The 25,831-nt window shown below is 36.4% G+C and overlaps 1 protein-coding gene across 4 annotated transcripts in view; it reads left to right on the top strand.

The window, feature by feature from the left end:
* The window catches only part of TRAPPC13 (trafficking protein particle complex subunit 13), a 29,978-nt gene extending 4,487 nt beyond the window's left edge, over positions 1-25,491 (top strand). Inside the window, exons 2-13 of one of the 4 annotated variants that reach the window (XM_063295595.1) lie at positions 4,710-4,778; positions 6,407-6,506; positions 8,752-8,836; positions 10,215-10,342; positions 10,486-10,558; positions 12,161-12,205; positions 14,386-14,403; positions 18,839-18,972; positions 21,868-22,066; positions 23,142-23,242; positions 24,930-25,077; positions 25,164-25,491. In XM_063295595.1, the coding sequence (XP_063151665.1) occupies positions 4,710-4,778; positions 6,407-6,506; positions 8,752-8,836; positions 10,215-10,342; positions 10,486-10,558; positions 12,161-12,205; positions 14,386-14,403; positions 18,839-18,972; positions 21,868-22,066; positions 23,142-23,242; positions 24,930-25,077; positions 25,164-25,256 (1,193 nt within the window). In that variant the 3' untranslated portion in view covers positions 25,257-25,491. Of the gene's footprint in view, positions 1-4,709; positions 4,779-6,406; positions 6,507-8,751; positions 8,837-10,214; positions 10,343-10,485; positions 10,559-12,160; positions 12,206-14,385; positions 14,404-18,838; positions 18,973-21,867; positions 22,067-23,141; positions 23,243-24,926; positions 25,078-25,163 lie in introns of all 4 variants that reach the window. The other 3 variants (XM_063295594.1, XM_063295597.1, XM_063295596.1) reach the window with 3 other exon arrangements.
* The last annotated feature ends 340 nt before the right edge of the window (positions 25,492-25,831 follow it).

Below are 25,831 nucleotides of genomic sequence, written 5' to 3'. Positions count from 1 at the left end.
GCATGGTTAGTAGAATATTAGGCCCAAAGGGATCTCTTTATCCTATTCTCCTATGAAGCTAAAATCTAAATCCTGAATTTTTGTGCAAGCAACAGGCAAGGGATCTTTGTTTAAATATAGTGCTAAATAAACTACAGATGGAGTTTGTGAATTTATTAGCTGTGCCTGCTGGCAGAAAGAGTCAAGCAGAAGTAATCATGAAGCATATGCTGGTATGAACCAGTTTAATACTACATTTGGTGAACCATACTTTCTTATAATATACCAGACTATCTGTGCTAAATGTTTCTAATTAATTCTGTAGGACTAAAATTGCCAATGTTTTGTTTGAGTGCTAGAAATCCTTCTTAGAGTATTTCCTCACATCACCTCTGGATTTAATCTTTGATTGAAGATTTTTTTTTATATATATGGATTCAGTCTATATGGTCAAGTGGAGGTGAAACTTATTTGCAAATGAATTAATTTCTACAAGATAGATTGCACTATAAGTTTTCCAGAGATGTACAATTATTTCAGAAGGTGACATTTGGAAGAATTATTCTGCATGTAAATGTTTATCTTTGTCATTACATCATTAAATTATTTGTGTATAAGTATTAAATAATAAATACAAAGGATATTTGTACCAATATTTCTGATTTTTTAAACATTTCTGTTTGGAATACATTTGATTCTAGGATTGGATTATTATTACTGTTAGGGTGGGTGAGACAGTTGCCTTAGGCAATGGGAGGTGGCAGTAAAGTGACAGAGGACAGAGATGTATGTTGTGAGCTGTGCTTTGAGCTTCCTTGAATGTTCCTTTTTTTGTCCTAATTATTGTTGGAGAGTTTTGACTTCATTTTTATTTATGTTTTAAGTTTTAGAAAGAAGTGCGCCTCAATTTATTGCATGTTGTTATTTTTTCTTTTTCCTTGGGCCAAGCATGTGTTGATCTTTGTTTATAAAATATACAGTGTTTATGTCTAAATGAATACTTTATTGCAATTAGGCTACAAGCTAAAGCACAATATATAACACATATTAATAAATAAAAGGATTGTAATAGAATAATAAGAACTTAGTACTTAGGCTTTAAAAACTTAAGTCAAAATTCACATGACTAATTCACATAAATCCTGCAGAGGTTATAAGAGTGCAATGAGTCTCTGTAGCTGTAAAACAACATTTTGCAACCTAATATATACTTTTGCAGTTTCTGCATGCTAATAGGTACTGAATGTAAAATTCCTTTGGGTAGTCTGGGTAACTTTAATAAAGGCCTTTGCCAAGAGTCAGAATAAAAAAGTCTCAACATAAAACATGGACAGCTGCCTCAGTCTTACCTGAGTTGCAGGGGTGGAGCCTCTAGGGAGCTGGGATGTTACGGCATCTACCCTCTAAAAGTGCTGAGAGTAGAGCATTCAGATGAGCTCAAGAAAATGCCCATCAATACTCGGGATAAGTGAGAATGTAATAGGCTGCATGAAAGCGTACCTGGGTTTCTTTGATAGGTCAATAGATGTTAGAAATTTGGCTTAGGTCATTCTGCGACTCTGTATTCCAAATCCACTGTCAGATTACATTTTGCTTTTACTATCACTGGGAAATGATAATAGGTGAGAGTCTGTAGGAGAGATGTTCACTTGCAGTGCTTTTACTATTTTGACTTATAGTTGTCTGGTGATATTAATGAGGACAGCCCGTTAAGCCTTATACGAGCAAATAAAATAACTAGCCAATCTGGATTTGATTCACTTGAACTTCTAATCTCAGACTCACATTACGGACATATATAGTGGTCAAAAAAAAAAAAAAACCTTAAAAAGACTGATAGTACTGTTACAAGGGATCCACGGTTAGAATAAAAGCCCTAGTTGCGCACTATATAGGTTGTGATGGTTTTTGCTACAAATAATATGATGGCAGCTGGAATATAATTTCCCCCCTGTATCCAGAGAAATCTTCAATTTGCTGAGACATTTTTTAGGTCACAGAACAGGCATGATTGACACGTGCAGCTTTCCTATTAGAGGCTTGAAATACTGTACAACTCCTAAGTATTTGAAACATTTTAACTGCTCTGTGCCATGGTTATTTATGCAGGGTACCTTAAACTACTGTAGCATAATTATTTCAAGACATTTAATACACAGCAAGAAGAATTTGGGCTGCTTATATCTGCTGAATGGAAGTTTATTAAATTAACATGTCTTTTGACTGCTCAATTTGCACTGGATGCACTAGCATCCACTGTAACTCTCAGATTAATAGTTTTATTGGAAAGTTTTTTAGAAAATTCAAAATCTACAGCTTATTTTTATTGATGGCTGAAAAGTAAGACACTATAAGCTGGGTAATGGTAATTTGCAAGAGTTTTAGAATAAAGTGGGAATAGCCTTTTTAAAAGTAATTGTCCTATGTCTTAAAGAATGTCAGATGAGACTAATTCAACAAAATATTCTTTTTCATGTTTATTAGACACCTTAGGTGATGTTTAAGAAGGGTTGGGCATCTACTTTTTTTATACTAGAGATGTATTTGAGGAGACTTTGTCACCTATTATTTGGGCTTGTGTTACAGTAGCTCAGATATCCCAACTATCATTAATACGATTTTGTAAAAAAAAAAAAAGGCTTAAAGATGTTAATGTGATATTGAACCACCTACCCTGAACATGGTATTTATTGGTATTTACTGAGCTTGGAGCATAGCCAAGAAGATGGTTTTGTTTTGTTGGAATGAAACTGGAGTGGTTTGAAGGGAACCTGCTTTTCTAATCTATGGAATATGTAGCCATCGGAATATATATTTACATATTCAGACCCAAAACCGTTTTGGAGAACTTGGAAATGTTCATGTAAGTATGTGATTGAGATCATTATTTGTTGGGACTTCTGCTACAAAACTCAGTAGAAACAAATATTTTTAGTAAGACTGCAGTTCGTACCTTTAACAGTTGTAAAATAAGTAAGTCTTGTTCAGTGAGACTAAATTGACTTTATAAAAGCAAATATAAAGAGTATTTGAAATGAAAACTCATGTAAACAGCAGTTGAACCATTGGATATAAGTTCATCTGCCTAGCATAATTACTTCATCATTTATAATGAGTTCTTCCTCCTTGGCCATTCAATGTGTTACATTCTGTTTTGGCAGAAAATGCTATCAGCTGAAATAATAGTGATTTGTGAATAAAAATATTTGTAGATTTTTCTACAACTGGTCAGATTTTGCTCTATGTATGTACATTTGAGTGAATGAATTATTGACAGTGCTCCAGTATCTGCCCTGAACAAGAAAAGCAATTTCCATGGGATTAGCATTTCTTTGAGCGAAGTGCCTCTGCCAAAGATATTCTAAACAAGTGGCTGGACTGGATTATGAATATAATTGTTATATTATCCATCCCTACAATTAAGAACAAGACTCAATTATCTTCTTCACAGTTTAGAGCCATTAACAAAAATGCCAGGAGCTGCTAGAAATGTTCACCCCAATTTAAACTACATAGTGAGAACTTCTGTAGCATTAATTTAGAGCACTGATTTAGCATTATTGGATTAAAAAAAAAACTTGGCATATGCATGATTTGTCTTATGTTTTCCTAGTCAGTTACATGAATGAATAGCTGCTGCATTTCTAGATGCTTGTACCATATTCAATTTTCTTCCTTCTTCTTGAACTTGATACCAATATTAAGTAGAAACTGAAAACTTGTTAAAATATTATACGTTCTGTATTTTGATCTAACATTTGATTATAGAAATGTTTATTGCTGTTCCTTTGATTATCTCTGTTAAAAAAATATATTGATGTTTTAAGGCATTCTAATTTCCAAGGGATAGGATTTACATAAAAATAAAATTTCCCAAGTCTCATTGTGATGACAGGCATTGAAAGATGACTTAATCAGATGCATATATTAATACAACCATGAATCACAACTAACTCATGATGACTCTGGGTGTTTCTCATCATCAACTTCAGCAAAGAAAGCTGAGAAATATTAGGCTTTCTTAGGGCTTCAATTATACCCCATTTTCCCTATTTACATGATTGTAATCTGGAAACACAGAAGTATGTGAATTATCACAGAGCACATGCCCTGAACTGTGGTATCTGAAGGGTGGCTGCTCCTATATTAACTTATATGAAATTTAAGGTCTTGGACAGAGATCTTGCTATGCTTATTTTTGCCTACTCTGGTAATTGGGAAATGGAACCCTGGTGCCCTAATTGATAGAATGGTATTAACAGTGAAGACAATTTTGTTCTCTCAATTTTTAAGTAATTATGCTGCGTTTTATATTTATGTTAATATTTTCATCATTCATTATTGACTGGCCTTGAATACTATTCTGAAAGATGGAGTTTTTTCAAATAGATTTTTATATAAAAAAATGGGCAACATATTTTCTATAGTCACATACTGTGTGTGTGTGTGTGTGTTTTCCATGCTTATTCTTGGATCTTGTTTATAATTCTTCTATTTAGTTGGTTTTAGAAATTATTTTGAAGGGTGAGAAATGGCCGATGTTAGATAAACACAGTATCCACTTCTCTTCAATTTTCAGAAGATAGTACACATACTTATCTAACCCTAGCCATACTCTATAAAATGCCAAAATAGATAATAACTGATCAGTCTTATATTTAAATTAAGAGTTAAGATTCTTATAATACTTATATACTATATTAAATTGAATTTGCTTTCTAAATTCACAGTAATGAGATTGACCAAGCCTACATTATTCACCAATATTCCAGTGACTTGTGAAGAAAGAGATTTGCCAGGTAAAGTTATCTTTAAAAATAGTTAAAAACTGTTAGTATTAATTGATTAATTATTTTGATTTTTATGCTACCTTAAATTCTGAAAAAGTGGTTTGGTTTTTTTTAAACCAGTAAGTGTCTGAAGTATTCAAATTTTAATTGAAAGGAGGATATATGAAATGTTGAAAAAATCAATTACAAATAATATATTTAATTTAAAGCTTAGAGACTGTAACTAGTAATTCGGTTATATGAGCCATGTTCTCTCTCAATGGCTGGCAACTCAGCATTGATAGGTTCTAGGATACTTGCTTGTGAATGCTGACACTTTATAGAATCCCATTTGAATATTGTCTGTGATGTTCAAGATTTCATTAGATTTTGACAATTGCATGTAGAATCATTGTTTGGTCCTTGTGTGAGAATGCATGAAGATGCTAAAGCAAGAAAAAATTGCTGATTCCCGTTCTGTCTAGATCATATATTTATTTAAAACGCTTATGCCCCATTTTTCAGACACCCTGTTTGGCTTATTGTCTAAAAAGATATAACACAATGGAAAAAGAAAGAAAGGGAAAGAAAACAATGGAGGGGTAAAATGTGTAATAAGACGACTCAGGCAATAATTTTTAATGAGATATTAATAGGCCCACCAGGAATGGTTGTAAGGCAATCAGAAGTTATTAGGCTTCTGAGATAGGATCTTGGCTTTCTCAGGTTTTGCTGGAATATGTGCTGTATGGCATGGGTCCAGGTTACCTAAGGGACTGTCTCCTCCCCATCACATCAGCCCGTCCCACCCGGTCGTGTAGAGAGGGCAAGAGAATTCCATCTGGCCCGCCTCCTGGACCCCGTCTGCAAGAGAATTCCATCTGGTGGGGTCCAGGAGGTGGGCCTTCTCTGCAATAGCACCGGCCCTTTGGAATATCCTTCCCCCGGAAGTGAGATTAGCTCCCTCCCTCCTGGACTTTAGGAAACAGCTAAAGACCTGGTTCTGTAATTAAGCCTGGGACGGGAGGGAGAGTAGCCATTTCTGGGGATGGTTAGTTTCTTAGAAGGACCCAGTTCTGCCTGCAAATCATAAAGAACTTTTAACCATTGAGGTTTTTATTATATTTATTGTATCTGTATTATAGGGTTTTATAGTTCTATATTTTTATCTATCTTTTATTGTAAACCTCCCAGAGTCCCTTTTGGGAGATGGACGGTGATAAATTTGATTAATAAATAAATAGTGGCTGTTACAGTCCTTACACTGTATGTTGTAGATGACTCCTGTTTTTTCCTTCTTGGGCTACTGCATCTTTTGGATTACTTAAGATGTTTTGGAGGGCTTTAGTTGGGTTGTGCGCTACGGTGATGCCCTGTGGTTGTAACAGTCTGTTGGTTGTTTCTGAGATGTTTTTGGTGTATGGTAGTGTTATTCTTTTCATTGCTTGTGTGTTTCATAGCTTCAACACATAAATGATGATGTTATCTAGTTGGGTGATGAGATGCCTGCAAGCAAACAAGGCTCAGAGAGCACCAAGCACTCCACAGTTCAACCCTGAGCTACAGATATTCTCTTCTATTGATATACATATATATAAAAAATCTTTAATTTGCATTCTAAATATAGCTGACCTGACATAAAATTCTGTATTCTTCAGGAGATCTATTTAATCAGTTAATGAAAGATGATCCTTCTACTGTAAAAGGAGCAGAAACATTAATGCTTGGAGAAATGTTGACATTGCCTCAGAATTTTGGGTAAGAATTTGTACGGATATTTAGATTTATTGAGTTAATTATTTTATGGTGTCTGACCACATTTTTGAGAGGCGGAATAACAAAAACTAATTCAAACACTTCTTCTCCCAGACTATACAAAGACTATATGTGTTACTGGCTATTCAATGCAAGAATGTCTGCTTTATTTCTGGTTAATATAAAAAATTATTCTGTTTCCATTCCACTCCCCTTCCCCTCCCTCCTGATCTCTTTCTCTTTTCTTGAGTGTATTATCTTTATCCAAAATAAATATACTCAGTGAGAAGCAACAACAATAACAAGAAACAGGAAGAGAAAAGAAGAAAACGACTGAGAATCATCTAATTCTCTTCATAAAGTAGTCCTCAGGTTATGACCGCAATTGAGACTGGAATTTCTATTGCTAAGCAATGTAAAGTGTGACGTCATGTGACTGCATCACTTAGTGACAGCAATTCCAGCAGTCCCGGTTGCTGTCGTTAAGCGTGGACTGTGAGGGCTGTTAAGCAAGGACCTCATGTGACTGCGACTTCCAACTTCATGCTGGTTTCACCATTAACTTGTTTGTGGAAAGCCAGCAGGAAACATCGGAAATCATGATCATGTGACCACAGCTTGCTGTGATGGCCGGAATTACGAGAACCTGTTGTTAAGTACCATTCGTTCAGTAAGTTCCTTCTCCTTCAATCCCAACAACACAGCTGTGTGTACGTACAATATTCTGTGTATCTGATAAGGTGGAATATGATCCTCTTCTGCAATAATACATTGTTAGGCTTTTAAGGTTCCACTTTTTCTTTGTTACAGTTGCTGCAAAAGAATACAGTAATTGGCTACCTCACCGTAATATGTTGTAGTAGTAAAGATTACAGTTAAGTCATTCATTTTGAGTTTCCATCTGGAATCTGTTGTGCTTGAAGAAGAAGCTGTTAATTCTTTGGATAAACAGTTATAGAATCAAACCAGAAAGATTTTTAATATTCTCATTAAATTAAACTAGTGAAGAAAAAATATATCTAGAAAAAATAGAACCTTTATATTCATTTTTAGTAGTGCAGTGAGACTCCTGAGATACAGTATTCCATCATTGTACATTTGGAAGCATTAGTCAAATGAAGCCTGCTCTTGGATCAGACCAAAAGACCCTGCATCCTGTTTCCCACCGTGGTCAACCAGATGCAGCTTGGAAGTTCAAAGACTATTTATATCATATGGTATGATGGGTATGATATAAATAGCTTTTTCCTTACATTGTTTCCTAGCAACTGGTGTGCATGGGAAAGAGAATGACTAGTGGCTTTATTTTCCATATGTGTTTTTTTTTTTTAACATGTCTGCTACATTTTTACATGAAAATCCGAAACTTCTGCTTTTATTAACTCTTTTTCTTAATTTATCTTCAGTTGGTTTTGTCATACAATATGTTGCTGTAGCTGAAATCTATATAGGCCACCTAGAGCACAGGTTCATACTTCATTACAGGTTTCAGACAGTTTCATCAGTACTATCTGCATTAGCACAGCCTTCCTCAGCTTGCTGTTCTTCAGGTTGTTGGACTACAAATCTCAGAATTCCTAATCAAACACATTATTTGGAAATTCTGTGGCATTGCAGACCAACATATTTGGAGGTTACTGAGCTGGGAGATGTATTACAGTAACTCTGGAAATCTTTCATGGGTGGACTATCTACCAAGTAAACATAATTACATCCACCCGCCCCACCCGGTCATGCAGGGAGGGCATGTTGTGGACCCCATCCGTAAAAGAATTCCATATAGTGGGGTCTCGGAAGCGTGCCTTCTCTGCGATAGCGCCCACCCTTTGGAACATCCTTCCCCCTGAGGTGAGTCAAGCCCCCTCGTTCCTGGACTTTCAAAAAAGACTAAAGACCTGGTTTTGCCAGCAGGCTGGGAACGGGAGGCGGAATAGCCACACCTGGGGATGGCTAGCACCCTACAGTGGTTCTCGATTGACCTATTACGCTCACGGGCTGATAACGAACTCTCAGCCATCTAGATTTCATTCCATTTTTTATTTTTATTGTATTTATCGTATTTATAAATGTTTCTGATTTTAATTTTGTTTTTTATTGTAAACCGCCCAGAGTCCCTCCTTGGGAGGGAGATGGGCGGTGATAAAGTTTGATAAATAACATAAAAATAAATAAAGATGAATCAGAGATAGAGAAAAAAAATAAGTGATTTTAACTTTACCTTCTTCCCCTCCTTCCTCTGTTTGAACAGAAATATATTCTTAGGAGAAACATTTTCCAGCTACATTAGCGTTCATAATGACAGTCACCAAGTTGTAAAAGACATTTTGGTAAAGGTATGTTTCATTCTGTATAGTAGCTCTAATGTTAATACTCTTTTATTTGTAATTTGTAAGTTTATTTTAGTCCACAGATGTGAGAAATTGTAGAGGTGTGCTTCTTCTGTTTTTAAGGAAAAGCTGGAAAATATCTTTGTCTGTACTTTTCTTTCTTTTTAAAAGTGTAATCCACTGAAAGTTTTACTGTGCACAAACCTTTGTGCAATAAAACATGACAGGGACTAATTGGCCTCAATAATGCTTTTATAGCAGATCTTCCCAATACACTCTGTCCAAGATTTTAATTATGTGTTGGCTGCTGTGTAAAATACTAAGAGTTCAGTAATCTTAGTCATCAAATTCAGTTATTGTTGGACTTCGTCTCTATTTTGAATGAGAATTTTCTACTTAGTCAATATCTGGATTTTGAACTTATGTATTATTTAGATTTATGGCCCACCTTTCCTTCATGAGCTCAAGGCAGCATGCTCACCACTCCTTCTGCCCATTTTTCCCCACAACAGTAGGCCTGTGAAATAGGCTTCATTGAGAAAGACAGACAGGCAGACAGACAGACTTGCCCAAAGTCTTCCTGTCTTGGCAGGGAGTTGGACTAGAAGACTTCCAAGGTCCCTTCGAACCTTATGATTCTATGATTCTAAGTCTCTTAGGGAATTTCTGTGGCTGAGAGTGGACTTGAGCCTGGTCTCCCTGGTGTCATTCCAGCACCTTAATCCCTATATCGCACTGGCTCGGACTTAACTATGGCTGACCTAAACGTGTTAGCCAGAATTAATAAGAACTTTGTATGTTATGTCAATTTCGCCATTAAAACAGGGTGGGCAAACTGCAACTCAAGGATCATCTGTGTCCCACATGTCTCCTTTTTGCAGCCCTCAGAATCCTCTCTAATCCTGAATGCTGAAAACAACAACATAATTTCCTGCCATTTTCAAAGCAGTGGGAAATGCATGAAAGCTGTGGTGTAAGCTCTAAAATAGACATACCACAAATAAATATAAAGAAAATGCCACCAACCACCCCACAAACCCAGCCCTGCTGACAGGTGATGGGCCATAGGCCATCCATTTGCAGAGGTTAAGTGCAGCTCTTGCACCAAAAATGCCAGTTCCTTCTTTGAAGCATTAGGCCAGAAAAAGTCAGGTTTAATAATGTAAGTGAGTCATACTTATCTCAGGACCTTGGTCAAATGCAATTGAGTAGGTATTGTTCCATCTGTAAAATGTGAAGATGAGAGTTCCCTTATAAAACTCAAGTACTGCCTTCTGTTGTTCTCTGAGCCAACCTATGACTTTGATACAATGCTATTTATTTCTATGGGTGTCTTCCAAAATTTATGGGTTTGTTTTTTTTTGCTTTTGTTCCTAATTCCAAGGCTGACCTACAGACAAGTTCACAGCGTTTAAACCTTTCAGCCTCTAGTGCTGCAGTGGCAGAACTCAAGCAAGACTGTTGTATTGACGATGTAATCCATCATGAAGTAAAGGAGATAGGGACACACATGTGAGACATTTATTACTTTCTTATATTCATTAGCATGTATCTATTGTTTATACATACATATATACTGTGTGTGTGTGTGTATAATGCATCTATTGTCCATACCCCAAATAGTTAAAATCCATTGAACTATTTGTGTCTTTCAGTTTGGTATGCGCAGTAAGCTATACCACACAGACTGGTGAAAAGATGTACTTCAGAAAGTTCTTCAAGTTCCAGGTATTGAAAATAAAAGCTATGGAGTTGACACTAATTGTCAATAGTATCTCTTTATTCCCCAATCTCTCTTTCCTATTCATGCTCAATGCTCAACATTGCATTGAATGTTTCTAGGGTAAGTCTGGGAGGGGCGAATGTTCATGGTGTATTTAATATTAGGCTTGTCTGCACTAGTTTGTATCAGTCCTAAAATAAACTACACGGAGGAGTGTTTGATGCACATGAGATGGAAGATCCAGAGGGAGATCCAGCAGAGGATGCAAAGATAGAACAAAGATCCATCTTTGTGCTAGTGGCATGCTAAGTAATTTCCATTACTGTGCTATTCACTGTGCAAACCTCATACTCATATGCTACTTTTTTCAAACTAAATCTACATTCTTTGATCACTAGTAAAAAAAGTAAGTGAATACATAACAGAATTAGATTACATTTAATTAAAACTAAAGCTAAATTGCATTCAGTTAATGTTCTCTTCTTTCATATTAAAGAGTCAACTCATTTAAGGCTGGAAAGTGCTACCATCCATTAAGACTTGGTAACACTGAGTTTTAAGAAATCCCTAGATAGTGTAACTGACTCTACAGAAATAATATGTTTTCTGAAGATGATTGAAAACTTCTATCCATATTGGCACTTGTTTCAAGTAAGCCCAGCTTTCTATGAGACAAAAGTTTCATTGAAAGCTGGGCTTACCTGAAATAAGTCTCACCGAACGCGTATCGATAAAAATGCTTAGATCTTTGTATAAATCATAGCTTTTCGAAATTGTAACAGAGTTGGGGACAGCTTGAGCTCTGAGGGAATGCTGAAGAAGGGGGCACTGACAGAAAAAGTCCTTCCCCATTGATCCCTGATAGAACATTCCTTAAATGTAGGGACATGGAGGGAGCTTTCCCTCCCAGGTCTTATTGGGAGAGCAGATACTAATGAGAGAACACAGTCTTGAAGATCCCAGGTCCTGAGCCATATAAGGCTTTAAAGGAGACAATCAGCACCTTGAATTGCACCCAGAAGTCAACTGGTAACTAGTGCAACTCTTGCAGTAGAGGTGTCACATGGAAAGATAATGTAGAACCTGTAGCTATTTGAGCCACTGTGTTCTGGGCCAGCTGTAACTTCCAAATGGTTCTGAAGAGTGTCCCTATGTACAAGAAGTAATAATACTCCAGTCATAAGATGACCAAGGCATGAATGACTGTGAGGAGAGCCTTCTGATCCAGGAAAAGTTGTAGTTGGTACACGAGATGTATTTGTGTGAATTTTGCTCTTTGGCAAGCAGCGATGAATCCAGGAAGACTTCCAAACTGCAAACCAGTTTAGCATGTGGGAGCACAACCCCTTCCATAATTAAACGTGGAAATTCATTGGCCTCAAATGGCTTTCAAACCCACAGCTACACTGTCTTGCTAGAATTGTGTCTGAAACTGTTCCTCCCCATCCAGACTCTCACAGCCTCCAGGCTTCAGGAGACAGCCTCAACAGCATCTCCTGTTTGACTCAGTTATACAGTTGGTCTTAGAAAAACAAAAGCCAGTAAAATTAAGACCAGTGAAGGAACCTAGTAAATCTTCTGTTAGTGTTTATTATTTTTTTCTACAGGTCCTTAAACCACTAGATGTGAAAACTAAATTCTACAATGCTGAGGTAAGTGCAAAATATTGGTACCTTTAAAGTAAAGAAATTTCTCTTAGGCATGGAAAGTGTGGCTTTTAGCCAGATGTCAGGATTTTTCTGTGTGTGTATCTCCTGCTTGAGATAAGCTAATAAGCCCAGCTACTTTTTTTTATTACTGTGTCTTTTTGTCCAGGTTCTGCCTGTACTTAAGTATCTTCTTCCTATCATAAGGATAGTAAGAATGTTTTAAATATGGTTCTTTTTATGGATTAAGCGAATACCAAATAATATCAGAAAACTGAGAAGAAAATCAAACAAAAAGAAAAGTGAAAGGATTGTTTTAAAAGTAATTGAAATAAGTTTCATTTAAAAATACTTACAGCTTACTTCATTTAATCTACTGTGTCAGGTATCCCCAGCCATTTTTGGCCCAATGAGCACATTTTGAATTTTGAGAGCACATCATGCCACTCCCACAATATGACTGGTGTGGTGGCCATGCCCAGTGATAAAATATCAGTTTTGCTGAAGTGGTTCTTCAGCACCCATAGAGAAGGAAATGCAAAAGGTTTGAATGTTGTGCTTTTGAAACACAGCAATCACTGGAATCCTTTTATTAAGGCTTGCTAACTTTTCTTTTATAAATATTACGTATTAGAAGTTCTTGAATTCTTGTGAACTTGGCTAAAAGATTTCAGTCCTGTCTGTGGCGTATAGCCTGACACCTCCAAAGATACTCTTTACCACCTTAGGGGCTTTTTTCCCTGCCTTTTTCAGCACTGGATTTTAGCCCCATTTTAAGAATGCTTCTGTGTTTATACAGATCCAGAAGCATTCTTATAAATAACAAATTAGCTTTGAGGCTAGCACTTTGCTGTGAAGTATGCTAGCTTCCTATTCATTTTTTTACATCAAAGAATCTAAATAATTTAATTTTAATTTAAAGAATCTAAATAATCAACATGGAACCTGAGGGGCATCAAAGGTTCTGTGGCACATTGGAGCCTCTGGGGACCTTGGCATGATGTTGCAAGCACAAAGGATGTGCAAAGTGCCAAAAGGGGAATGTTGATCCTGACAATAATTTTCTGTATGCTGCTTATATAAAATAGCCAACCACTAGGTGCTGTAACAATGGAATGTGTGTTTGAGTAGGAGTATGCGTGGGGGGGGGGGTGTCCCTATTTTTGACTGAGCAAAATAGGTGAGTAAAAGTATTTACTCCCCTACTTTTTCAAGCTAGCCATTTGTAATTGCCATTTTGATTCTAGTGTTATATAGTTATATGTTTTGACATAGGGAAAATATTAAAAGTATATTTTGAAGTAGTCTTGATCAACATTTCTCCTCAAAGGTGGACATGTATTCAGAAATATTCCTTGGAGAAGACTGGTCTTGGCAAACAAGAAATAACATTTTTGTGTTTTTTTTCAACTCCTGCCTGCTCCATAGCACTTGCTGCCTCTCCTTGCTAGGGAAGCCACACGTGCCAAATTAAATCAAAAACACTCCTGATAGGAGACAAAAAATGGGCAGACAGCTATGCTCTTCTGGCATCAGTCCGTTACTTTATTTTCCTAAGTCTTCTGCACAATATTTGCTCAATGAATAGAAGGCTAAATGACAGTCACATATAAACAAACAAAATATACCTCATAAATCTAAAGTAGGTTGGGATATTCAAGGCAGCTTCATGTTTGAATGTGTAATTGAGAGGAAGGTGCATTTTTCAAGTACCTTTTCCCAACAGTGCTTCGTATAACTTTGCACTTGTTGTGTGCATTAAAGATGGAGGTCACCTCTAAACAGATTTGGTTTCCCTTTTTGGAACCTTCCACACTGAGAGAAAATGTGCAAGACTGAACTCTAAAAGAAAAGATACCCAAATACTTCCAGATAGAACCCCTTCTCTGAGCATGTACTAGTTTGCCAGTGCGTTCATTGTACAATTACTGTCTTTACCATTCCACATAATTTCTTCCTTTGTTATACCATTTGCTGGCACAAGTCTTATTTAGAAATCAAATGTCTTATTAGTGGTCCTTTTCATTTTACTGCAGTGTACATTTTTCTCTTACTAATGCTGTCTTGTTTAAAATATACAAAAAAATGCAAAAAGATGCATTTTATTTGAAACATGGTTATCCTCCTCTTTTCTTTAACATTTAACCCTAAATTCTCTAATGTATTTCTTTTTATTTTCCCATTAGAGTGACCTCAGTTCTGTGGTAATTTTTATTTATTATTTATAAATATGTATGTATGCTTGTCTTCTGTTTGTCTTTCTGCCTGTTACTAACATCATTTTGTTTAAATATAATGGAAAAGCAATGTTTGTTATACTGACCCATAAATACTGGCTTTTGTCCTTTTTTTGTTCTGGAATTTAAAAAAAATGTTGGGGACAGGGTGAGGGTGGGGAGAACAAAACTGCTCTCCAAATGCATTAGCTCTTTCCTTGGTATCCATTGTTTAACAACATTCAGTAGTTTTCTCTAGTGCTGATAAAATATTTCAATAACATGCTCTCAAAAACAAATGATTTCCTTTTTTCTGCTTGAACACAGAGCAACACTTGATATTCTCAAGGTACATTGGGCTACTGAAAGATTATATACACAAGGCTGTTGGTGTTACATGGAAGCACACTCAATTTTTAATTGGAAATAAATTATCATTTTAGAGAATGTATGGCTTCATAATTTTTAATTATAGCACTGGAAAATGTGCAGAAACTACCTGAAAATATTCTGAAGCCAAACAGGTATCTGAATAAGAATTTTGCTATTTGATAGTAAGAACTACTGGTCTTACATTGTTCATGGTCCTCCCTCATGATTAACAAAGCAAGAATGAATTAATGCAAAATTATAAAGAAAGTATATGAAATCAAAAGGATTGGGTGGAAAACATTAGCAAGGATACTTCAGCTCACAAAAAGACATGCTAGAATGTTTGCCTTTTTTCCCCCCTCCACTAAAGGTGTTTTCCCTCTCCCCCAGTTACAAAATGTTTTGGACAAACTGAAGCCTGAAAACTACTATGGAACGTATTTCTTAGAGCACTGTGTCAAGTACAAGGTGTTTTTTTTTTTTACAGAATTCTGTTAGCCACCAGTTTCCTTCCTCTTGCAGTTCTTTGAATCCAGCCAAGTATTCAAATTTCCTTTACTGTATGTGTATCACTCGAGTTTTGCAGTATTTGCATGGCCTGAGTGAAAAGGTGTGTTCGTTTTATTTTTTGAGTAGCATGAAGTACATACAGCCCTGCATATCAGCTTGTTTCATATTACATCATGGTTAGATTTCTGTTACCTACTGTTTTGTGAAGACACTGGATGGGAGGAGAGAGCCTAAGATGTATCCCATTTTTCTTTACATGCTTACTCTGCTTTCCAACTCCTGAATGCATATGGCAATGTTTACTATAACATTACTGCAGTGTGATTTTATTTCAAATTTTAATATGTGTGGTGGAATCTACCAAATTTGCTACAAAACATTCTGCTCTAATGGCGTTACTATTGAGATTAATCAATTCTTGCTTCATTATATTCTACCTTGCTTTTTCATTATATTACTTGATCTTGCTTTCTTCCCTCAACTTAGCTATCGCTATTTTTGTAAATAGATTCTTTTTCAAATGTGCTAGAGGGAAATATGGAAAACTCAGAGATTAGCAATGGATTTATGGGATATTCTTGCGGAATGGTACATTTTATGTGGGAGCAATTAAGCTCAGTTGCTTTAAGAAGCAAGATAACTGAATTTTGTCACTGGTGTTTTGCTTGACAAAGGCTGCATTCAAACATAGCTCTACATTTTTAGTACTTTCAGTGACCTCTTGAAGGCTCCCCCGTTCCATGAGTTCTTCCAGTTTGGTTATGAACAGGCCAGACTGGCCACACAAATTGGCCACAGTTTAGTATGCCACACAACTCCTTATTAATCTTAACTATGGATAATAGAGGCAAGCCATAAATAATGGTGTGAAATTAGATTGATTCTCATAAGTGTAGTTAATTTTAAGTATTGCAGGATTCAGAAAAAACAAGGATTGTATCCTTATCTAAAATGGAAGCAAGAGCTCTGAACAATTTCAAGCTGCATCTGAAAGGAAGGAGCTTGCAATCCCAGTATGTCCTGCAATTTTTTTTGATAAAGTTAAACTGCAATTTAGTATTAAAATCCAAACTCAGCCACTTTTTCTTTTCTCTTGATACTGTGACAATACCCTGGGATATTACAGGCTAGAATTTACTGTGTGGTTTGCTGCAACTACTCAACATACTGTTCTGAATAACTTTTTCTATATTAGGACTATATAAATTCTTTGAAAGAGATGTTTTGCAATGCACAGGAGTGCATATGAACCTCTTCTTGTGGAATCCTTGGTGCTCTCTGAGTTTGGTTGTTTGCTTGCAGACGTTTCATTACCTGACTAGGTAACATCATCAGAGCTAGTTCTGGAGTATACATAATTTAATTTGGGGTGTATTAATAAGATAATTTATATTTTACTCTGATATAAACAAAAACAGAATTTCCAAAGCATTCTATGTCTCATGATATAGTTAGTGAAATCTGGAAATCCTACCCCTCTACCACCTTTTTTATAATTCTGAGCTGAGTCAGGTCAACGAAAGAGAATATAAGTAAAAGTATAGAACGTCCTGTCAACCATACAACTCCTTTTCATTTCACTTTTTCAAATTTTAAAACGTAGCTTTTTCATATTGTTCATTTGCTTCAAGGAAAAACAGTGAGTTGCACCTGAGGAGCACCTAGTAGCAGCAATCCAAACTGAGCTATCCAGTTTTTAAAAAATGGTGGAGGAAGAACAGATGTTCATTGCCCAATTATTAAACTATCTCCTAAAAAGTGTTTTTGACAGGCTCATTCACCAGGAAACAAGAAAATGATTGGAATGGATTAATAAAACCTGAGAGCAACCACTGAACGTGTTATCAAAAAAGACTAGCACTGGTGATGTTACCCAGTTGGGTAAAGAAACATCCGCAAGCCAATGACCAAGTTCAGAGAGCACCTGGGACTCCCCGGTTCAACCCTGAGCTACAGATATTCTCTTCTGTTAGAACCTCTTCTTGTTGAATCATTAAAGCAATGTAGACTTTTTACATGTATGCAGAGACAACCAGGAGCATCTTATGAAGCAGTCATGTGAGAGGTGTTCCTGCAGATTTCAAAGGACTTTTTTTTTTAAGGATTTGCTTAGCCATAGAAAATGGTAGTTCCCATTTGCTGGTGGAACTTTCCTTGCATATACTTTGGAGAGCAGGGTATGCATTAGGAGACTTGATCAAGTAGCTATTTTCATCTACCATGCTAGCATCTGTTTGATCTTCAGCAGGTTTTGGTTTCAGCTTGGAAAAGCTAGCATCTTTGTTCTGCTTTGCAGGACTAAGCTCTTGGAGAGAATGAAAACGTCACAAAGTATTATTTTGCTGCTAAGAGAAATCATGCAGTTTACATGCAAACATCCATGAATCTCTGCATACTGATATACAAATTATTATACATTATTTTTAAAATGTTGAATCACTTTTACCAATCACTTAATGATTTATAAATATTTCAACCCTCAAGCAAGATTAATTGTTCTCTATTATTTTTATTACTCTCCTTTCTGTGTCTCTTTAACTTCATGTTTTCTTTTGATATAATTTATTATGTGGATTCCTAATATAAGGAGATGCAGAAGTAAACTATTGCACTAGTGATACCCAGGTACTTTTGCATTCTGTCTGTGAAGAAAATGATCACTCTCAGGCTGATATCCTATGCACATTTACTATGGAGTTGATTTAATTTAAATTAGATCAACTTGAGCTCACACACAAAGGACTGCATCTGCTGCATGGCTTTTTATAGTGTGGCTATGTCCGTAAATCTTTGTGAAAGGTGAGAAGCAGTCTGGGCTCCTTAAAAAAAATTCTTTCAGTCTTGAAACTGGACAACTAATCTTCTCATGCTAAATTAGTAGTGTTAGCATAGAGCCCACTAGCGCCAAATTTATCCATGAAAATAAAAGTAACATCACATGCTTATTGCTGGAAGTCTTAGAGCCAGAAGTAACAGTGAGATAATAAGAAAATTAACCTGTGTGCCAATATTAATATGTAAGAGCATCAAAATAAATTCTAAGGAATAAACCGTAACAGTTAATAGTGATTGTAGCATTTACCAGAGCTTCTGGGAAAGTTGGAGTATTGTCAGAAACAAGAGCAAAGTGCCCCATTAAGAGCCCTATAGTTTTTTTGTATGTGGTCTGATGCATCACTGGCATGGCATGCATACATATGCATTGCAGTCATTTCTCATTTCTTAAACATGCTTTCATTTTTTGACAAATTCTGAATTGATGTGACTGTAGTTCAGTATGCACACCTTAAGGTATTATGGTAAACCAGGATAATGTAAGAAATTATCCCACATCCATTGTTCAGCACAATTCCAGTCGACTAACATTTTTGCTTCTATTGCTCTCCTTTGGGATGAAGACTTTTCTCGCATTTAATTACTGTTACTTTGATTTTCAGGCATGAAACTAACTGCGTATGTGGGTTTAATGTTTTTCAAACATTTAAAATGCTGGAACTTTTCTCAGTTCAAACTTTTAAGCATTTTTTTCTTGTTTTTTCAGACTGATGAAGTGTTTTTGGAAGCTCAGATTCAGAATATCACAAGCTCTCCAATGTTTATGGAGAAGGTATCCTTAGAACCTTCTATTATGTACAATGTGGCAGAATTAAATATAGTCAGCCAAGCTGGGGACAGGTAAGAGACTTGTTTGTAGCCAGTGTTATTTAAGAATGCTGTCTTTACATTCACCTAGAAAGGTGTTTTTAGAAAGCAAAAACATCTGTGTCCAGCTGGAACTGTTTTTACATATAGGCTCTGTGTACTGTGCGTCCCTGGGTAAGGAGTATTGAGTGTAGTTTTGCATCGAATTTTCCATTTCGCCTTTAGATTTCCTTGGTTTCAGCAACTGAAAAGTTGCTGGTTATGAATTAAGAGGATATGAATAACAAATGTTATGGTTGTGATGTGTTGGCACACACTCACATAAGCTTGCAATTGTGAAGAACTTGGATTATAAAAAGTATTGACCTATACATAAAATAGACTGTTATGTAAAAAAACCCAACCCTTTATTTAACTGAAAGCTTTTGCAGGATGAAGAGCCTCTCTCACTGGTAACAGAAATAAAAATGTGCTTTATACACTGTGTGCACAATTATTAGGCAAGTGAGTATTTTGACCATATCATTATTTTTATGCATATTTTCCACCTCCAAGCTGTATAAACCTGAATGTCTATTGGATATAAGCATATCAGGTGATATGTATTTGTGTAATGAGGGAGGGTGTGGCCTAAGGAGATCAACACCCTATATCAAGGTGTGCATAATTATTAGGCAGCTTCTTTTCCTCAGGCAAAATGGGCCAAAAAAGAGATTTAACTGACTCTGAAAAGTCAAAAATTGCAAAAAGTCTTTCAGAGGGATGCAGCACTCTTGAAATTGCTAAGATATTGGGGTGTGACCACAGAACCATCAAATGTTTTGTTGCAAATAGTCAACAGGGTCGCAAGAAACGTGTTAAGAAAAAAAGACGCAAATTAACTGCCAAAGATTTGAGAAGAATCAAACGTGAAGCTACCAGGAACCTATTATCCTCCAGTGCTGTCATATTCCAGAACTGCAACCTACCTGGAGTGCCCAGAAGTACGAGGTGTTCAGTGCTCAGAGACATGGCCAAGGTAAGGAAGGCTGAAACTCGACCACCACTGAACAAGACATGTAAGTTGAAACAGCAACACTGGGCCAAGAAATATCTGAAGACAGATTTTTCAAAGGTTTTATGGACTGATGAGATGAGAGTGACTCTTGACGGACCAGGTGGATGGGCCCGTGGCTGGATCAGTAACGGGCACAGAGCTCCACTTCGACTCAGACACCAGCAAGGTGGAGGTGGGGTACTGGTATGTGCTGGTATGATTAAAGATGAGCTAGTTGGACCTTTTCGGGTTGAAGATGGACTCAAAATCAACTCCCAAACCTACTGCCAGTTTTTAGAAGACACTTTCTTCAAGCAGTGGTACAGGAAAAAGTCTGCATCTTTCAAGACCATGATGTTTATGCAGGACAATGCTCCATCACATGCATCGAAGTACTCCACTGCGTGGCTAGCCAGTAAAGGCCTCAAAGATGAAAGAATAATGACACGGCCCCCTTCCTCACCTGACCTAAACCCTATTGAGAACTTGTGGGCCCTTCTCAAACGGGAGATTTACGGTGAAGGAAAACAGTACACCTCTCTGAACAGTGTCTGGGAGGCTGTGGTTGCTGCTGCACAAAAAGTTGATCGTCAACAGATCAAGAAACTGACGGACTCCATGAATGGAAGGCTTATGACTGTTACTGCAAAGAAGGGTGGCTATATTGGTCACTGATTTTTTCTTTGAAATGTCAGAAATGTTTATTTGTAAATTTTGAGTTGTTTATTATTCTCACTTTAACAGATGAAAATAAACATCTGAGTGAGATGGGGGGATTTTCGTTTTTCATTTAGTTGCACAATAATTCTGCACACTAATAGTTGCCCAATAATTGTGCACACATAGATATGCTCCTAAGAAAGCCAAAACCTCACTTTTACTTTCTTAAATATTCAGGTTTGAGGTTTTATTAACATTTTGGATTGACTGAGAGCACTGTAGTTGTTCAATAATGAAATTCATCCTCAAAAAATACAACTTGCCTAATAATTGTGCACGCAGTGTATTTCTAAGCATTAAGTTTTTTACCTGTGTATGATGTGATACAAACCCTACTATTAGTGCTATTCTTTGGATTACCTCATTCAGAAATAGAATGAACATTATGTCTAAATATTCTGCATGTGTTGACATGTGAGGAAAACTAGTGTTTTAATTTAAAGATTAAATTAAAAAAAAACTTAGCCAGTTTGGTCTTGTGGTTAAGGTGCTGGACTAGAAACCAGGCAACGGTGAGTTCTAGTCCCACCTTAGGCATGAAAGCTGGCTGGGTGACCACGGGCCACTCACTCTCTCTCAGTCCAACTCACCTCACAGGGTTGCTGTTGTGGGGAAAACAGGAGGAGGAAGGAGTATTAGGTATGTTCGCCACCTTGAGTTATTTATAACAATAATAAAGGCGGGATAATAAATAAATAAAATAATCCTTTTTAAAACTCCTTAATTGCCACCACCTTTTTAATTCATAGATTGTAGTACATAACCAAATATAAATATGACAAACAGATTTTTAAAATTTATTATTTATTGGTTAGATCTATATCCTGCCTTTCATTCAGGTGTTCAAGGTAACACATATAGGATAATGTTCCCGCTTCCTGTTTTTTTCTCTTAGCAACAGTTTTGTGAGGTCGGTTGGGCTGAGAGTGACTGGCCCAAAGTCATTCAGTGAGCTTCCACGGCTGGCCTGGAGAACCTGGGTCCCCTCACTCCTACCCAAACATTTAACCACTAAACCACAAGGGCTCCAAATTTAGCTTTGAGTGATCTCTTTTTGTTTTCCCTCTCTTGGTCCCATTTACTTGCTATATTTGGAGTGTGATTCCTAAATGAATTGTCCAGAAGTCCAAATCTTAAGTATAAGCTAAGATGAACTTTTACTTCTCTTCTAGCGTGTCAACATTTGGTACAAGAACATACTTACAACCCCTGGATACGCGCCAGTATTTATATTGTCTGAAACCCAAGCAGGAATTTTCAGAAAAAGCTGGTGTTATTAAAGGTGTAACAGTTATTGGGAAGCTTGACATCGTATGGAAGACAAATTTGGGTGAACGGGGAAGGTTGCAAACTAGCCAACTTCAAAGAATGGCAAGTCCTCTTTTTCACAAAATTCTCTTTAAAGAATACTAAACTACATTTTCTTTATTGTGAATAGAAGGAAAAGAATGAAGAACCTGTCTGCTGACAATTCACACTGAGTTTCATGAATACTTGTACAAGATAAATTAGTGTGTTAAGATTTGTCTGTGATTTTTCAGAAAACTCCTTTGCTTTGTTAGGTATTGCTGGGTGTTTGTTATCTTCAATAACAATTTTCAGAAGTAGCAAAAAGCCAAGTAATATGTGCTTTTTTCATTTGTCATCAGTTGTTAAGTAATTGGAAAGAAAGCATCCTTATGCTTAATTATCTCATGGCTTTCATTACCACAAGATGGCCCTGTAGGATGATGGCCATTTGCTTAAGTGCCTTTAAAAGGGATTGGATAGATTAATGAAACATAGAACTATCAATCGCTAATAGCTTGGATGTCTCGATGGAGCCTCTGTATACAGAATCAATATCAGATGCTAGGAGGCAGCTAGTAGGAGAAAGCCATCACCTTTGTGCCTTGCTTGCAGACTTCCCAGAAACCATTAGGTATCCTAAGATTTCCCAGTCTGCTGAAAACATCATTGAAATAGGAGTATTTTCTGGTCTCATGTAAATGGGAGTACAACACCCTTAAAAAAAATTTAAACTTAATACTATCTTTAAAACATAGTCCACGAGGAATAATAGAAGCTTGAGGATGCCATTAAAACAAGTAGAAAATATAAATATAAACCTTTAAGTATTGTATCGGATGACTCCTTTTGTAAGACTGTATAGCTTGCAACTGGTGACTGATGCACTGAATATCTAGGATTCTATTGTGTAAATGTTGTGGCTTTTAAAATCTCAGGAAGGCTCCTCCTGCTTATACCTAGCCAAAGGAAGGTACTATGGTCTCACAATGACATTTGCAGAGTTAATTTAACTTCTTAGAATTTCATCCACAGTACACTGAAGGTAGACATAGTGTACAAAAGTGTTTCTATTATGCTTTGTTTTTGCTAAGAGTCGAAAATAACTTGATGGCACATAATCATAATCATCAAAAGCTAAGCTTTTAATACTCCTTAGGCTCCAGGTTATGGTGATGTGAGGCTTTCATTGGAGACAATACCTGACACAGTCAGCTTGGAAGAACCTTTTGACATCACTTGTAAAATAACAAACTGCAGGTAATGAAATACTTTCCCCTGCTCTTTCAGGCTTTTGGAACAGGATCCTTATTTTCAGTCAAACGAAAAACTCTGTAGAGATGGTGCACTCAGTATGTTTCTTTTGATCATTGTTTTAGATGTACAGGTAGTCCTCGCTTGACAACCACATTTAGGACCAGCAACTCTGTTACTAAGTGGTGCAGTAGTTAAGTGAGACATCACATGACCACGACTTGCGATTTTACTGCCAGCTTCTCCATTGACTCTGCTGGTTGAAAGCCAGCTGTGAAGCACACAAATGGTGATCATGTGATGGTGCAGGATGCTGTGGCGGTTATAAATGCCCACCGGTGGCCAGTCACCCGAATCTCAATCACGTGACTGCAGGGATGCTGCAACAGTCATAAGTGCAAGGGCTGGTCATAAAGTTACTTTTTCAATACTGTCATAAATTGAACAGTTGCTAAACAGGGCAGTCATTAAGCAAGGACTACCTCTACTAAAATATTAATGTTAATATAGTGTTAGCATACAGCATGACGGAATATATTCTTATTTTCTATTATGATTAAAACTGTTTTGTTGAAGCAACTGGCTCTTAGAAATATTTTTACAAACGTATATGCTGATAATCCTGCCCTTCAGTCATTCAGATTTAGAGTCAGAACAGATTTGATTATTTCAGCAACAATGTTTGAGGCTTATGTATTGATTAGGAAGGATAAAGTTCTGTTCTAGTTTTAATTATTGGCTGGATCCAAGTATCACACTAAACCATGTGATAAATTTGATTTGTAGCATAATTGTGTCTTATTTAACAAACTGCATGATTGTGACTTATTTAACAAACTGCACCAAGTCATTATTTGCTTAACTGTGGTTTGTTTAATAAGCCAGTGGCTGGGCTCAAACACCATACTAAGCTAAAAATAAGCAAACCATATTATGGCTTAGCTTAATGTAAAGGAGGCCTGTATGCGTATTGTTGCAGAGCTTTCCATTATAAGATATGTAGAACTTGGTTTGTACAACCCATTAGACTAAACTAAAATAGAGATGAGATGTTTGTAGTTTAGTGTGCTGTAGGAAAGCCATGTTTTGTGAACCAAGCTTTCATAGATATAATATGCATATGTGACAGTTATATTCTTTTAACAAGACATTAGCATTTGTATGAGCTCAGCCAATGTGTACATTTCTTTAGTACTTCATATTTAAATCAATCAAAATTCAAATTAAAACTTTCTAAAATTCACTGCCTGGTATCATATAAACCAAGCTGGGAATCTCTAGTTCCTCTGCATCCTATCTTTCTTCCATAATTATGCTTTTTTTTTAAAAACCACTTTAAAGGCTCATAACTGAAACACTGTATTTCTGAGGCACAGATGAATGGGTGTGAATTATTAGGCGAGTATTATTTATGGAAGGCCATTATGCGTATGAAAGAGAATCTAGAGGGACTTGCCCAACTGTGAAGTGATCCACAGAAGTCTTCTCAAAATGGTTTGGTGTTTAGATTTAAGTTTTCTATCTCTGCCCCCATATTTGAAACTCAACATCATAGAGTTGTGTCCATAAGATTAATCATGATGTGTACCATCTAAAGTTCCCAGAAAGAAAAACTGGTGAGAAAAGTAGTATAACTGGAGCTATAAAAAAGCTGACATTTGTATTAAATTATATATATATATTTATCTAGCAGTGAAAGGACCATGGATCTGGTTTTGGAAATGTGCAACACTAATTCAATTCACTGGTGTGGCGTGTCTGGAAGACAGCTTGGCAAACTGCATCCTACTTCATCACTACACTTGACACTTACGCTACTATCATCAGTACAGGGACTACAAGTAAGATCTTAAAGTGGCTCTAATTTTAGCCTTATTCTCTCTCACATCACTTTAACCTCTGTGTCTATCCTTTCTTTCCGTTTTAGAGTGTCTCTGGCTTGAGATTAACAGACACCTTTTTGAAAAGAACGTATGAGTATGATGATATTGCTCAAGTCTGCGTCGTTTCTTCAAAATGAAATAAACCTAAGAATTTTTTTTTTAATTCCTTAAGAGTTGCAGACCAATTGCCTGATAACAATCTAATGAAGCCAGACTACATCCAACTGTATTCAAGAGAAAAAAATAATAATGTTCTTATTTAATAATCCTAGAAATGAACGTGGCACTTTTGGAATGTTTAAAAATAGTTGTTAAGAGCCAACCAGTGATATGTATTTTAATCTATTTGGAAATAAAGACTTAGGCAATTGATATAGCTACTTAATTGTATCCTATTTTTGTACAGATAATTTTCTAATACTTGCAGTATGATTTGCAATTCTTGGAGAAATAATTCTGTACATGACAAGGGTGCTATATAATTCCTCCTGGTTTTAATTTGGAAAACAGCAGGATTCTATAAAAGTAGGGATAGATTTATGGGTGATATTTTAAGGTTAAAAGATCAGTGATTCGAGCCTGGCTGCATTTATACAACATGTATTGCATGAATCTAGCTTTTATGGTTTTTACATAGTTTTTCCTTAATGAATGTGAACCCAGGGTTGGGGAAATAGGTGATTTGGAAAACAAATTATTTGGTCTGTGAAAG

The sequence above is a fragment of the Candoia aspera genome, chromosome 2 (assembly GCF_035149785.1).
Source record: "Candoia aspera isolate rCanAsp1 chromosome 2, rCanAsp1.hap2, whole genome shotgun sequence".
Taxonomy (NCBI): domain Eukaryota; kingdom Metazoa; phylum Chordata; class Lepidosauria; order Squamata; family Boidae; genus Candoia; species Candoia aspera.
This window is presented reverse-complemented; position numbering and strand designations above follow the sequence as displayed.